Here is a 15,810-nt window from a genome sequence, read left to right on the forward strand (position 1 = left end):
GAGTGCAGGGGTCGGGCAATGCTGGTGCCCTGAGCTGTGCAGGGGATCCGACTGCATGATCTGGTTCCTTCTGGCCGGAAACCGCGCTCATCCCCCAACCTACCAGTCTGGTTTTCCACGGGGCTCTTCCTCCATCCACAAGCACTTCACAGCCTGACCTGCATCCCTTCTCTAACCATGTGAGAAGGCAGCCGCTGAGGCCCTGCCAGGATGCGCCCCAGTCGTCCAGTTTAGCACATGCCCGCTCTGAACACGCCTTCCTGAGGTGACAGTCCCCTAGTGACACCTGCCTGCCAATGAATGTGCTGCTCGGATTGCTGAGTGTGCCAGAGGGTGAATCCTGTGCTGCTTGTGCCTCTCCTGGCCTCCCTGCCTTGTAGCAGCTGGGATTTTTGCATGACCTGTCTCCCATGCAAAGGGCTTGTTTGCTGGGTGTCTGTTAGGGCAGGGGGGAGCTGGGAGACGAGAGAGGAAGCTCTAGAACACACAGAAAAGAGCTCGGTCCCTGCCCCCACACCTCTCATGGAGATCCCCGAGCCCTGACCAGCTCTCACACCCATTCCAAGTCTCAGGGCCCCAGTATTGTCTCACCCCTCCTCTTTAAATGTGTGCCAGGGCCTCAGTCACCTCCCACTGCCCATCACGGCATCCAGGGCCACTGCTCCCGTCCACCGCCTGCCCTAAATCTCACTGCGTGTCAGAGCTTCAGCCATCCCCACACTTTTCACTGTGTCCGGGGCACCACTCCTGCTCCATGTCTCGCTGTGTTCCAGAGCTCCACACCCCCACCTGCCCCAAACCTGTCTGCATGGTCCTGAAGGTCAGAGGCCAGCACCCCTGCGGGTGCCCCATGAGCCTTGCGTGCCTTTTAGCTATGCCCTGGGAAGCCTGCATATTGCCCCTCCATGTTGGGAGAGGCTGCTACTCAGAAGGTGGCAGCATCCCACTTGCCCTCAGGCAGTAGCTGTGTGGGGAGGAGGATGAGGGGGTTGGTGTCTCGCTTGCTGGAAATCTCAGGTCCTTCTGCACCCCACTCTGGCTGCTGGCTCCGTGCGGCAGAGTCCTGCACTGGGCTGGGTGGTACATGCTGTCTGGCCAGGAGGTTGTGATCAGGGTGGTTTGCCTGTGGTAGAGCCCAGGTAGGGCAGTGAGCTGGGTATATGGCAGAGCTGCTGCAGGGGTGTGGGTAGGACCCACATCTCTCTTGAGCATTGCTGCTACCACAGGTACCTCCTGGCTCCTAGCCTCTGTGCACAGTGAGCTCAGCCTGGGGTTCTGCTGTGGTGCAGGGACACCAAATGGGGAGGGGTCCATCCCTTTTAACTCAATGGAATGTATTGGCCTGATGAGCTAGCTGGGATGGCTAACGTGTAAGAAAGGAGCAGGCTCGTGAGGTCGGCGAGTGCTGCAGCATGTCTGGCCTGGGGTTCAGTCCCCCAGGCCCATTCCCGATCTGGAGGCTCCATAGCATGACACCAGCTCTTCCTCTGGCCAGGGCAGGCCCTGCTGTCCCTCAGGGCCTCTGGAGTCCTGCATCCTGGTAACTGGATTTGTCCTTGGGTATGAGACAGGGGCTGCCATGAACTCAGCCAGAGTGAGAGGGTGCTCCAGCCGATCCCAGTCACCCACACTGAGTGGCAACAGTTTGGTTCAGAGCACCCTGCAGGCATCAGACGGATCTGGGGAGCAGAGGCTGGCGTAGAAGGGAATGCCTTCCTCACACCTTCTGGAGTGGACAGTGGTGTGGGACAGGTCAGCGCTGTACACTCCCACCTACACAAGTGGCTGGATAAATGGATCGGAGTCGTGTGTGTGTGTGTGTGTGTGTGTGTCTCTCTCTCTCTCTCGACACCCTGTGCACGTGTCTCAACCCAGCAAGCCCACAGAGGGGGAAAGCCTCTCGTGTCTGAGTGCTGGGATTCTAACCCCGAACATGAACTTGGCCCTGCTTTTGCTATGCATTAGCCTTACAATGGTTTCTAAGCCCCCAGGCAGCAGCCCCACCCAGCTCTACGCTACTCTCCCTCATTCCTGGGCACTGGAGAGGCAAGAACCTGCTGGGATAAGTGAGAGGTGGGGCACCATGAACAGGACAGCTAGGATCAGGCCCCCGTGATGCATTTAGGCCCTGTCTGGCATTGGGGGGTCCAGACCTCTGCATGTGAGCTGCCCAGGACAGCATCCAGGCAGTCACTTGTCTGGGAACTGCCTCACCCACTAGTGGCACAAATCAAGCAGGTGAAACCTCCTAGCACGGTATGTCCCACTCACACGCTCCAGCCCAGAGAGCGGGAGCAGGGTTCTCGGGGCAGAGTCCTTCTGCGCATGTTAAAATGTCAATGATGATCCAAGCCTCTTTCTGTACAGCCCTCACCCTGGAATCAGGGTATAGGGGATAGCTCAGTGGTTTGAGGCCTGCTATACCCAGGGTTGTGAGCTCAGCCCTTGAGGGGGCTGTTTAGGAGTCTAATGCAAATAGATTTAAAAAAAAAAAAAAAGGTGTGGTGCTTGGCCCTGACAAGAGAGCAGTGAGGTGGACTCAATGACCTCCTGAGGTCCTTTCCAGTTCTATGAGATGGGTATCTCCATTTATATATTTCCTTGTATCTGCTGGGAAATCCTGGCCTGGCTGCCTGGGACGTCCCTGCTTTGTATTATCTCCTGTCTAACTAGCAGGCAGTGAAATTGCCTGGCAGCAATTTTTTGTGAGAGTGCTCCTGCCTCTCTGGAACAGCCCTAGGTACTCAGCCAAAGAGCTGCTCATCTGGTGCAGTGGTTGTGTCAGCAAACATGGGCCCAAGTGCATCACCTGAGTGGGACTGAAGAAGAGCGTTCTGGTTCTTCCTGGTGCTGCTCTGTATCGTTTCTCCTGGGGCACCACTCCAGCTGTTCCTGTGGGATTTACCGCCCTAGCATTCCCAGCTGTGCCAGCCCCTTCAAGTGAGCACCTGTAGGGCCTCTGCACCCTCCAAGTCCCATGGTGTAGCTTTCCCCAGGCTGGGCTCTGCCACCAAACTGAGATATAACAAATACAAGCGGATTTTGGTTAGAGGTGGGCTGTGGTTACCATCAGAAACAGAGTTTGCAGGTTGACTCAATGGCTCTCAGTACCCCCATGATACTCACTGTTCCAGCACCCTGCTTGTGTCAGCTGTGTTGATACAAATGGGCTGCCTGGTTTTGTTTGTATCATTAAATTGTGACCTGAACTTTCTGTACTGCTGTCATTACAAAGCATCAAACCCAGTAGCTCCCACTATGTCGGTGTTACCAGCGAGTGCTACTGAACAGGCCTCCGAAGATGCAGCACAGCCATACACCCTGTGCGTCCTTGCACAGCACACTGTTTGGCAAGGGATCAATGTTCAGCTCTGATCTGCTCTAATCTGAAAGCAAATGTCTGTGAGCAAATGATGCACAGCTGTGCTAGGGCCCCTTCAGTATCAGAGGCAGGATAATCTATTGGACTCACCCTGCTGTCTGAGGGTCAGAGATTGGTTTACTAAAGGAGGAGGACGGAGCATTAACGGCAGCATACCAAAACTATGAGCCATTAGACCTATTAGCCTTCCACCCTTTGGCTCTCCTTGGGGGTCACAGTTTGCTGTGTGTGATTCTGTCAGGAATGTCATTGATCCATCATCCTGACCATGGCAACTATTATATCTTACCTGGGGCATGGATGAGGAAGCCCTGATTTCTTCCAACCCTGGCACAGATTTTGCTGAGTACTAAAACTTCTTCTCAAAGAGGCAGAACAAAGGAAATGGGAAGGCTGGGAAATGTTCTTTTTGTAGACAGAAAGTTCTGCTGCACATTGTGTAGAGACTGATTTATGTTCCTCTATAGGGCTAAAATTGAGTTCTTGGGGTACAGAGGATAAATCCTGAAGAGGGACCTGGAATACATAAGGAATGGTAAAGGGTAGAACTAGGAATAATGGCATGACTTTAAGAAACGTGCATTTCAGCTGCATACGTGGGGAAACACCCACAGACTCAGATGTTTCCTTCCCACCCGTTGTCTGAGTGTACAAGTCATTTTCAAAGCATTCACAGGTGTGATGTGGTCAGTGTAAGGATGAAGGGTCTGTTTGGTCTCCCCTCTCAGAGCAGAGGGGATTTTCCTGCATACTAAAAAGTTCTCCAAAACTTCCTGTTTATATATAAACTCTTCACTTCAAGTTTGGGGTTTTGAATACTGTGTTTGCTGCCCACGGGGCTGAAGTTAATTCTGGACATCAGCCAACAAGATTATGTTCCCTACCTCACACCTACTGCTGGGGCCAGGCTTATGTTGCACAAACAGAAGACTTTCCCATTTCCTAGAGACCAATGCACCTATGCCATGTCTGGGACGGAAACCTCGACCCGTGTATTAGTGGTATGGTTGACATCCGACCAGATCAATTCATAAGCTAGTGAGTCTCTCTGTGGGGAAAGCAGTCATTTGTTTTCAGTCTTGGTCAATCTGAATTAAATGAATTACACATTTGCTGTCTAAGATAAGCTAAAGCTTCAAAATATTTGCATATTCTGTCCTTTTATTCAGACATGCTCATTTGGTTACACTTTCTGCACAGACACTGGTGAATTCTGGCAGGACTGCTTGTATGCACCAAGAGCTTTGTATGACTTAAGAAATATTAGTAGAAAGCACATTCTGCATTCACATAGGGACCCGAAGTTAAAGTGCTTTATTAAATCCAAATAACTCCCTCTGCATGGGCAAGTGTTGCCTCTGCACACCATGTGCCAGGAGCTGCAGTGAAAAGGGAAGTAGCAGGACTGTATACGGGGGTTGCGCTGAGGCTCTGAAGCCTTCACATGGGGAACAATCCCATGCCGACCGCCCCAGCCCCCCGCCCAGGACAGGTGGAGGGACCCGGCCTCCCCACAGCCATCAGCACGTTACCAGACCCCCAGCCTAGGGCGAGCGGAGGATCCCCGCGTCGGCTGCTCACAGCCCGGCCTCAATACAGAGCTGGAGGCGGCACCCGCCAGGCTCTGCAGAATGGCCGGGGGCGCAGACACAAGCGCAGGTAAGTGGGGTCCCGACGGACTGCGGGGCTCCCCCCACCTCGTCCCCTACGCACCCCGCCCGGGGCAGCGCGCGGGCGAGAGGGGCAGCGCGCGGGCGAGAGGGGCCCCGCCCCCCGCCCCCCGTTGCGGTGGCAGCTGCGTGCGCGTGCGCGGGCTGCCAGCACCAGTCCCGGGGGTCGGCGGCACTGGGCGTCGCACGTCGCTGAATGGGGAGAACGTCCGCGACCCCTCGCGCAGCAGCGGGCGCAAGGGGCGGCGCGGCCCGGCCCGGCCCTGCCGGGCTCCAAGGCGCCGAACCCCGACTCCACCCCGCGCCGGGCCCATCGTCCGCCCGTCACAGAACCGGGCCGCCGGCCCCGCTCTCACAGCGCCGCCTCGGAGCCCGGCCCGGCGGACAGGCGCTAATAACTCCCGCCCCGAGTCCGGGCCCGCCTGGCTGCCGGGGGCACTGACGGGCTCGGCCGCAGCGCCCGCCCACGACAGGGGCCGCTACGGTGGCCGGGCGGGGCCGCAGGCGGCGAGGGACGGTGGCCGGCTAGCTGCGACCCGCGGCGTTTCCCGGCAGCCTTTGCGGCCTGACTTGGTCGCTGCCTGCGGGGACGGTGAGTGAGGGCGTCGGCAGCCGCTCCCCCCCCCGGGGCCGGGGGCGTCTCTCTAGCGGGCCCTGCCGGCGACGACCTCGGTGTGCGGCAGGGCGGTGAAGCCGGGGCCGAGCTGCCCCCCCCCGCCGGGCGCAGGAGCCCGGGCCGGGCCGCGGCGCCGCCATGGACTTCTCCCGCTTCCTGGCGGACGACTTCGAGGTGAAGGCCTGGGTGAACGGCGCCTTCCGGGCCGCGCCGCAGCAGGACGCCGCCGGCAGCGCCGAGGCCCACGCGGCTACGCTGGTGATGAAGCTGCAGCTCTTCATCCAGGAGGTGAACAACGCCGTGGAAGGTGCGCGGGCCGGGCCGGGCCGGGCCGGGCGCTGGTGTTCGGGCGCTGTTACAGGGCTGGCAGGGACCCCAGGCGGTCGGCGAGTGCAAAGCAGAGCCGGCCCCGGCTCAGTCGTAAGAGTCACTTGTGAGGCGGGGCCAGTGTTGACGCATCTCCCAGTCTGACAAGGGAGGGTGGTGTCTGGAGGCTGCCCGAGCCGCGCATTGTTGGTGCTTTTTGAACAAAACCGTTTGTTCCTCTGTCTGTCAGTGGTGCTCGCTGCAGTGTTAATTTGTCCTTAAAGGGCATTTTTTTTAAAAGTCGGTGTGACTGTGGAACGCTTGGATCGACGTGACCCATTTATTAGTTTAAGGATTTTGGCATTTTGTGCTGATTTGGCATAAAATAAAGATTGAGAGTTTGAAAATTCTTGCAGGATGAGAGAACCATTTCCTTCCCGTCTCTGTCCTGATGTGTTCTGGTATTCCTGCCCAATTGTTCTTCCCTTTTGTGCCCTCCTATTGGTCTCCCCGCCAGCAACGCTTTACATGCTTTGTTCTGAGTATTATATGTTTAGGGTGGTAGGCACTTGCTGGACTCTGGGGATTGTTCCTCATATGTGGTATGCCCTGCTACTGCAGATCTGGAATAGTTTATCAGATATAGTATATAACCTCAGAGTACAACCATTAGCTGTTGACTGGGCAATTAGTGACTCATTTGGAACCAGAAGTATGTGATCTAGGCAGCAGCAGAGACCAAACCAAACCAAAAAACAAAAGCAAGTACAATACTGTGTAAATTACTAACAAAAGGAGAGCAGTAATTTTTTCTTTTAAGTAAGGCTTCAAAGCTGAATTAATTCAATTTTCAGTTGTAAACTTTTGAAAGAACCATAATGCTTGTACATGATTATGCACAGCTTCCGTTCCCAAAATGTTTATAATCTAAGGTTCTGCTGTAGCTTGAATAGAGCAATAAAGAGTTGTTGGACACTACGCTCCTTGGCAAATTTGATCTGTGTGAAGGCTGAGTCCCTTATCATTCCATTGCTATTTGTTTCTGCAGAAACAAGCCACCAGGCACTTCAGAACATGCCCAGAGTCCTGCGGGATGTGGAAGCCTTGAAGCAGGAGGCAACGTTCCTGAAAGAACAAATGATCCTTGTTAAAGAGGACATTAAGAAATTTGAAGAGGACACAGCTCAGTCAATGCAGGTAATTTCTCTTCTCACTGATTATTTCCTGTGATTTCCGGATGTCCAGTGACTGCCAAAGTTCTGTTGTGTGAACTTAGAGATTCTGTCTATTTTGGTTTGTGGGCTCTGTTTAGCTCTGGTATTTGCTGACTGGGAAGGGAAACTGATTTTCCCCTCTGATATTTTCCTTCTTAAATTCCCTCTGTCATCCTGTTGCACTTCAGCAAGTTCTGAGGCTATGAGATTCAGGAAACCTCAGTGCTTTGTTCAAGGAGTCACTGGAAGCTTATACAGTCTGGTAGCTTCTCTGAAGTATGGCCTGATTGTTCCAGGGTTCAGCGGGTTGATACTTAGTTTGCTGCTACAGATTCTTAGAACTTTTGTGAAGAGGTAAGAAGTTTTGGAATTATTATTGACTTGTTTCTTTTTGTGAATGAGAGATGGTGCTTATTAAATTGAAGAAATAATAGAAATGTGTGAAGTGGAATGTAGCATAGGCAGATGCAATGCAAACTTGCTGGCTGATAGCTGATTGTGTCTTGGTCCTGAGCTGCAGCATCCTGGATATTCAAGTCCCAGGCCTCTCTTAAGCAGAGAATGTTGGAGTATGATGGCTTTGTGATGTGGACAAATGGGAGTCTTGAGCTGAGAACCCCAAAAGTAATTTCTTTGTTAATTCAGCCTTGCACTGGGTACACAGAAGTGAAAGGCTAGTGCATCTTTTGCCTTGCTGCCAAGACACAGTTGTCAGCAATCCAGATTAGAAAGAGCTCCTATCAGATCTTGAATAAGCTTAGAGCTGTCTTCATGTGAGTGAGTGCATCTTTCACGGTAGGCAGGAAGATGCAAAAGCCTTGATTGTCTGAGCTTCAGCAGTGTTGAACGTTGGTACCATGCTACAGACTTGCTTTGCATTTTCCAGACAGAACGGATGCTGATTATATTAAATCCAAAATCCAAACCCAGTTTTGTACTATTCCCTTGTGATGACTCAGGAGAGGTCTGCTCAGGCAGAGGGGCTGATGGTTCACTAACAGCGCCATAGATCTTTGGGGAGCCATTTTGTACGTTGTTTCTGCAGTTTTGATTGCCATCAGAGCCCAGCCCCCTTTCTCTCAGATCACACGTCCCTGTTGTTTAGAGCTTGGTGCAGACTCTGAATAAAACAACTGCTATTGTTAGGGCTCTGCTTCATTATTTTCTGCAACCTCCGTGGTTTCTGCAGCAGTCAATGTGACAGACCACAAGGCCATTTTTTCCCATATGTGTGTTGAATTATTTATGTGGTCCTTTGTGAAGGTGAAGTGTGACACATCACTTCCATATTGGTGCAAAGAACAAAATTATTTTGGTGGGAGTTGGGCTGAGGATCTTGGGTTGTCAAAGGGGCTCAGTTGGAGTAGGGTAGTATGAGGGTTTCAGCTGGGATGTGGGCTCTGGGGTAGGGGCAGGGATGAGGAGTTAGTGGGGAGAGAGGATTACCTTCTGCTCTCTTTCTGCAGGAGCATTTGGGTTGGGCAGGGAGAGGTACCTCTCCTAGCTACAGCAGGTCTGTGTTGGGCCTGGGTTCTGGCTGTGGGAGGGGCACTTATCCCATGGCACATCAAGGGCCTGACTAGGTTAAAGCCAGGGGAAGGAATGCCTGTCCCGTGGCCACAACAGGTCAGGGACCTGAATAGGTTGAAGCTAGGGGAGGGGCGCAAGACTGTGGGGCCCAGGGGAGGGTTGCCTGTCCCTTGGCCACAGCAGATTGGGGGCTAGTCTAAGTAGCAGCTAGGGAGGGGTGCCTGTCCCTCAGCCTCAACAGACCTGGGGCTGTGCTAAATGGTGACTGAGCATCTGTGTGGTGCTTAATAGGCTGCTGCATAGCCAAGCAGCTTACAGGGATCTTGGTTGGCCAAGCAGCGCAGCTGGCTGAAGGTCCAGCTGTTCTGGTGACCCCCATGGCCAGCCATGCCAGTAGATGCTGGAATGGCTTCAGGCTGTGGTCTGCAGGTAGCTGGCCTGGGGAGCCATGCTCTGGTGGTCTTGGCAGCAGTCCCAGGTGGCTGACTAGAGCAGCTTTGGTCCTCTAGCAGCTGGTGCTGCTGGCCCTGGGCACACCACCTCCCTCCAAGATTTAGTTATGTTTGGTTTTGGTAAAAGTCATGGACAGGTCACAGGCTATGAAATTTTGTTTATTGTCCTTGATTTGTCTATGATTTTTACAAAAAATGTCTGTGACTAAATTGTAGTCTTATTCGTTATGTACTCAAGTCTCTCTGGTGAGTTTCATCAGCTTATTCAACTTAGAAATTTATATTCATTTCATCAGCTCCTTGGTGAGATTATCCACTGCTGAGCAAACCCCTAAAATTGATTTTAGTCAACGTCCTCCTAAAATTGCTGTCCTTTCAATTCTTAAACTGGATGTGACAGAGATATAGTGCCTCCGCTTCACCATCCATAATGGCACGCAGCTTGCACATTTGACCTCATTTCTCTTGGGTAGCAGTTCCATCTATGTTTCAGGTCCTGGTAGAGCTTGACCGAGTGAAATCCAGAATGCAGCTGGCTGCTGAGTCACTTCAGGAAGCAGACAAGTGGAGCACACTGAGTGCAGACATTGAGGAAACTTTTAAAACACAAGTAGGTAACTGCTTGAAAATGGCAATTTTCATGACTTTCTCTATAATAAAGAAAACACATTTTAATAGTGTCTTTTGAGATCACCATTAACATAGAGCTGTGTTTCTGCTTCCCAAATGTCACCGTGGAGCTTAGGGCTAGGCTTTTTTGATTTTTGTATTAACAACCTGCTCTTTTGGTGGCAGGATGTGTCTGTGATCTCTGCCAAATTAACAAGCATGCAGAACAGCCTGACGATCCTTGTGGACACTCCGGACTACTCTGAGAAATGTGTGTACCTAGAGGCTCTAAAGAACCGGCTAGAGGCCATGGCCAGCCCTCAGATCGTGGCCACCTTCAATGCTCAGTCTGTAGGTCAGTACAGCTCTGTTTCCCTTGTCTTCACTATAGAAGTATTTGCATGTAGGTGTTGCCTTCCTCAGAAGAGTGAGTCATGGTTCTCTGAATAGTAGCGGGCATGGAAGTATGTTGGAGTTCTTTGTAATGGTCTGGCAGTTAGGGACAAGTAAGGAGCACGAACATTGTTCTGCCGAGCCTTCCACGCTGCCCACCTTCTCTCCTGTTTCATTTGTGTTTTCTTCATTTCTGTCTGTTCTATTGTCTGTCTTCTCTTTTGCATTTTGTTTCTGTTCTGTTTTGGGGTTTGCTCACCAGGAGGCTAAATGCTGCCTGGGTTGGGGGTGTGTCCATTGGGCCTCTCTAGTGCAGGGATCAGCAAACCCCCAGCACAGGTGCTGCAAGTGGCACGCAAGCTGATTTTCATTGGCACATGATGTGGGAGCTCAGCCCCGCCTCTACTTCTCTATGCAGCTGGGAGCTTGCTCAAAGCCATGCCACCTGTGGTTTAACAAAAGACCAGCTAATGCTACCAACCACCATTTAAATGGTAAAGCTCTGCATCTTTATTAATGAAGCTGTTGTAAGTAGGATTATTAGTGATGCTAAAAAAGTATCACTGACACTTGGACTATACATAGAGGTCAATAGGTCAGATTTCAGCACTCCGCCTTGGAAAGGTTGCTGACCCCTGCTCTAGCACTTGGTTATGTGTGTTTTCTTGGCAGGGTCAAAAAAGAGATGCATGGGATGACAGTTTGCGGACCCATATGTGGTGTTTCCTCTGATAGCCTGCATCCCTACTTTCTATTCCAGCATGCAATCCAAGTTGGGAAATGTTTCCTGAGTGTGCTTAAGACCCTGTAGCTGCTATATCAAAGTGTTGATGAGCATGTGTAGTGTAGTTTGGTCTTGTAAGCAACAGGTCCATTGGGAAATGCTGTGACTATTACCTTGTAAAAAAGTTGCATTCTAAACAAGGTAGAAAGTTATACAATGGTTTGGGGAGCCGGATCTGGCCTTTCTCCACTTCCTCACCTTTACACTATGAGTAATTTGCCTGTGAAATGTTTCTTTGTATTTCAGTAGCACCATAATGTGCTGTATTTCAGGCCTGTTTCATAAGAATCATGCTATTGTGTTGAACAAACACAGACTGAGACAGTCCATGCCTCAAAAAGTTTTTTTTATTTAAAACGGGATGCAGTGAATAGAGGGAAGAAGGAAAAGGTTAATACGAACAGTCTGTGCTTGTATTCTTCAGAAAAATGCTGATCTTTTCCCACACTCATCCTCTTTTACTCTCTTCTTTGCTTTTCCCTTCTTATTTCCCCTTACTCTTTCTGTTCTTCCCATCTGTAACGTTTGCTCTGTTTCCTTAAGTTCCATACCCCATCTGTATAAGTATATGTGTTTGCCTTGCTGCTCATGAGCTGTCTGGCCATTTTGCAGGCAGATGCAGGCACACGTAGTAGTGATGTTTTGAGAATGTTTTCTCTGAGTTGCAGTAACACCTCCAAAGGGAATGTCTCATAGAAGCAGTATGATGTTCATGGACCTACTTTGGTAGGTATGCTAGGTATCTCTGGTAGGACATTGACAGCAGGTGGCGCTTCTGTACTGGATATGGATCCATTGTTCAGCTTCGTTACTTAAGATGTGCTGGCTCACTCTGAGATAAATGCAGCCCTGAGTCTATTATCCTTTTAATATTTGCTCCAGAGCAGCTGGCAAACATACATCTCTTTTTTGTTGATAGTATTTCACATGGTGTTCTGAGTTTTTGCTTAGATCTGATCCAGGACATAGGAATATTGCATAACAAATGTGTCACAGGTGGGGTTGGCAGGAGGTGCTGTGCTCCCCTTTGTACTTTCCTAAACAGCCCTACTTACTTGATATGTGCCAGATTTACAGGAAGTCAGCTGGGCCCTGCTAGCAAACTGGAAACAAGTTCCTAAATATGTCATTACTAACCTCTCTGAACCAAGTGTGTTTTGTGGACAAAGCGTTCACCCCTGCTCCAGTAATGCAGAGAGATTTTGAGGCTTGGGATATAAGTGGTGGCTGGGTCATTTAATTGAAGTGAAGAGAGCTGGTTAGGATCCTGACACCTGGGCATGGGGAAGGTAAAATTGAGGAGTGCAGTTTGGCTTTACTGATGCATGCTCTGTTCTCAAGGATACTAGTGCTGTCTGCAAAAGCACCTAGTTTTTAAGGGATTCACTACTGTTACAGGGGGTCTGGAGTTAGAAATGTTTTTCCCAGGGAAGTTTAAAAAAAAACCCAACCTCTTCCATCACTTTACTCTAACTATTCTGGAATTTCTGTGGCCATGGATTCAGAGGCAGGTGCCTTCCTAGGGGAAGAGAAAGGAACAGGGGGAAGTCTTGCCACTTTTGTTACATATTGGCCGTGTCAACACGTGCCCCAAACTTCGAAATGGCCACGCAAATGGCCATTTCGAAGTTTACTAATGAAGCGCTGAAATGCATATTCAGCGCTTCATTAGCATGCGGGCGGCAGCGGCGCTTCGAAATTGACGCTCCTTGCCACCGCGCGGCGTGTCCAGACGGGGCTCCTTTTCGAAAGGACCCCGCCTACTTCAAAGTCCCCTTATTCCCATCAGCTCATGGGAATAAGGGGACTTCGAAGTAGGCGGGGTCCTTTCGAAAAGGAGCCCCGTCTGGACGAAACGCGAGGCGGCAATCCGCATCAATTTCGAAGCACCGCTGCCGCCCGCATGCTAATGAAGCGCTGAATATGCATTTCAGCGCTTCATTAGTAAACTTCGAAATGGCCATTTGTGTGGCCATTTCGAAGTTTGGGGCACATGTAGACATGGCCATTGTGATACTATATCCCACACATTGTATCGAGGCTCTTCTCCAAACTCGAGAGGGTGTGTGTTTCTCAGGGCAGTACCTCTTGTCACACGAATTAGGAGAGTAACAGAGTAAGCCGTGCTAATTAGGAGAGTGAACTGTTAAATAATGTTCTGTACTTATTGTATTTAGATCAGGCAAAAGTGTTTGTGAAAGTCTTCAGTGAAATTGATCGGATGCCTCAACTCCTGGCTTATTACTACAAGTGTCACAAGGTATCTTGTCTTTGTGATGGTCACATTTTAATTTGGGGGAGTAAAATGTGGAATAGTTCCTTGGTTTTGCCTGTGCAGGGGGCTGCCACTCCTGTCATCTCACTTGTCCACTTCAGACTGAGGTTGGTGCCCGTTCTCTTCCACCTGAATCTTTTTCTGGCTGTGTTTACTCCTTATTACTCTGCACTGAGGTGGCAGGATGGGTTGGGAATATCTCTCCAAAGGAGTCTTTCTGTATCTTTTGCATCAGCTAGTGGACCATATGAAAAATGTAGTTGTGTCCTCAACGGCTTCCCTCTGTGCCCTAAGCAGGTGATTGGTGGTTGGGTTTTTTCTCCCTTCTTTTATGATTTTTGGTTGATATAAACTTTACTGTAATTTGCTGCCGCTGAATTGTGGAAACTCTCTTCAGAGGGGATTTGAATTCTGGATGGTTCATTGACCTTAACGTGATCCTCCAAAGCCCGATTATCAACGGGCCTTCTGAGGATTAGCTTCAAGGCTGGTGCCTGCCAAATATTTCAACTGTAGTAAGGTGGTATTAATTTCACTCTTACATATGAGTGAAATACCAAGGCTAATTAAATCTCCAGGTAAACCAAGAAGCCTTTAACTTCATGTTTTTAAGTCTGAGTCCTCTTGGGTGCTGAATGCTCAATTCTGAGGGGTACTGCCTTTGAGGAAAAGCAGTTTCCCTAGGACACGTCTGAGTTAACAATACTTGATTCTATGACATGAGTGACTTGTATTATCCCTGCAGGTGCAGCTGGTCGCAGTCTGGCAGGATCTGTGCCAAAGTGACTTAAGTTTAAATCGGCAATTGACTGAACTGTATGATACTCTTCTTGGGACATGGCACTCACAACTGCAGTGGGTCACACAGGTATAATTACTCTCCGCTAATGTCTGTGCAATGCATAGGAACACAGTCTGCAAATTCCCACAAGGCTCAGAATAATTGACCTGCTCACAGTCTCATTTTATGCTTCTTCACTAAAGTCTTGGCACTTGCTTTCAGGATCCAGCTTATCTGCTGTCTCAGAAAGATTAAGCGCTTGACTCAAGACTAGCAGCAATATCATTACATTGCTGCTGTTAAAGCTGCTCTATCTCTTCCATCTGTATCATACATGAAATCTAATTGTTCAGTGTTTCATTTTCTGTTGCAAAACATTTGAAATACCTGAATTTCATTATCTCCTGACCTAGAGGAGGCCCTGGAGGAATTGCTCGACTGACTAATACGTGAATTGTGGGGGATTCCTGTTGGAACCCTTCAGGATGGTGCAGCACTGGGAAAAACATTTGATTTTGTAAAGGCAGAGCTTATCGTAGTTACACCTGACCCCAGAAGGAGTTAGCTTCTCTTCATTTAGCCTAACAAATTTGTGTTGGACGTTGTTGAGCCTATTGGAGTTTTCACCATGAAGGGTAGGGGAGATTATTTTCTTAGAAGCCTGTAGTGAGGACTGAGGCCTTCCCTGCAAGGAACCCCAACCTTATCTTGAAATGTCTTTTTTTTTTTTTTTTTCTCCCGCCCCCCCCCCCCCCCTTGCGTAACATTTAGTTGTGAATTACAGTTCAGATGTTGTGTTACTGTTCACTAGCATGTACTCTAGGACCTGTGTGTTGTGAAGGGCCTTGCCATGTCGTCTGAAGCTCATGTCACTCAGGACTTTTTTCCCTAGTCCTCCTGCGCTGCCTCCACTAGGAAGACCAATTTTTCTTTCTTGTTCTCCTTGCTGTCCGTGGTTTTATTTCTGCAAGTTGGGTACTGGGTTATATGTGCTGGCACAGCACTGTTGGTGGCTGTATAAATACCTAGAGAGACTAGCTGAGCAGTCAGTCAAAAGTGATGCTGATGATAAAAGCTGCTGTAACAAAGATGAGGGCAATGGATGTGACCATAAACCTGGCCTTGCACTGATCTAAGGATAACATTTCCCAGCTGATAATTCTCTCTAGGGGCTAGAATGCCGTGCTTCCAGACTCTCAGCTGTGCCCATTTTGACCAGTTGTCTAGCTGCTTATTCATACAATTCTTTATACCATTTCCTCAGGTCTTTCAAAGGTACCTATTAAAATTCTGTTTGAAAACAGCATGTGCTGTACCTTTTTTTTGTTGTTCTGTTCCCTTGCTCATTATTTGCCTATACTCCCTTGGATCCAGCCTCTGCTGCCTTAAAGCCCTTTCCTTGCCTGGGCTCTTTGGCTGTGTCTACACGTGCCCCAAACTTCGAAATGGCCATGCAAATGGCCATTTCGAAGTTTACTAGTGAAGCGCTGAAATGCATATTCAGCGCTTCATTAGCATGTGGTCGGCAGCGGCGCTTCGAAATTGACGCGCCTTGCTGCCGCGCGGCGCGTCCAGGCGGGGTTCCTTTTCGAAAGGGCCCCGCCTACTTCGAAGTCCCCTTATTCCCATGAGCTCATGGGAATAAGGGGACTTCGAAGAAGGTGGCGTCCTTTCGAAAAGGAGCCCCGTCTGGACGCGCCGCGTCGCGGCAAGGCGCGTCAATTTCGAAGCGCCGCTGCCGCCCGCATGCTAATGAAGCGCTGAATATGCATTTCAGCGCTTCATTAGTAAACTTCGA

The 15,810-nt window shown here is 50.0% G+C and overlaps 1 protein-coding gene across 4 annotated transcripts in view; it reads left to right on the top strand.

Moving 5' to 3' along the window:
* The first annotated feature begins 4,557 nt into the window (after positions 1–4,557).
* The window catches only part of COG7 (component of oligomeric golgi complex 7), a 57,144-nt gene continuing 45,891 nt past the window's right edge, over positions 4,558–15,810 (top strand). For 2 of the 4 annotated variants that reach the window (XR_012647786.1, XM_075011055.1), the window contains exons 1-6: positions 4,559–5,975; positions 7,023–7,171; positions 9,664–9,780; positions 9,966–10,134; positions 13,134–13,216; positions 13,977–14,099. Coding sequence is in view for 2 of the 4 variants with exons in the window: in XM_075011055.1 (XP_074867156.1) it covers positions 5,807–5,975; positions 7,023–7,171; positions 9,664–9,780; positions 9,966–10,134; positions 13,134–13,216; positions 13,977–14,099 (810 nt within the window). In the remaining 2 variants the exon portion in view is untranslated. Of the gene's footprint in view, positions 5,976–7,022; positions 7,172–9,663; positions 9,781–9,965; positions 10,135–13,133; positions 13,217–13,976; positions 14,100–15,810 lie in introns of all 4 variants that reach the window. The other 2 variants (XR_012647785.1, XM_075011054.1) reach the window with 2 other exon arrangements.

This window comes from Carettochelys insculpta, chromosome 16 (genome assembly GCF_033958435.1).
Source record: "Carettochelys insculpta isolate YL-2023 chromosome 16, ASM3395843v1, whole genome shotgun sequence".
Lineage (NCBI taxonomy): Eukaryota > Metazoa > Chordata > Testudines > Carettochelyidae > Carettochelys > Carettochelys insculpta.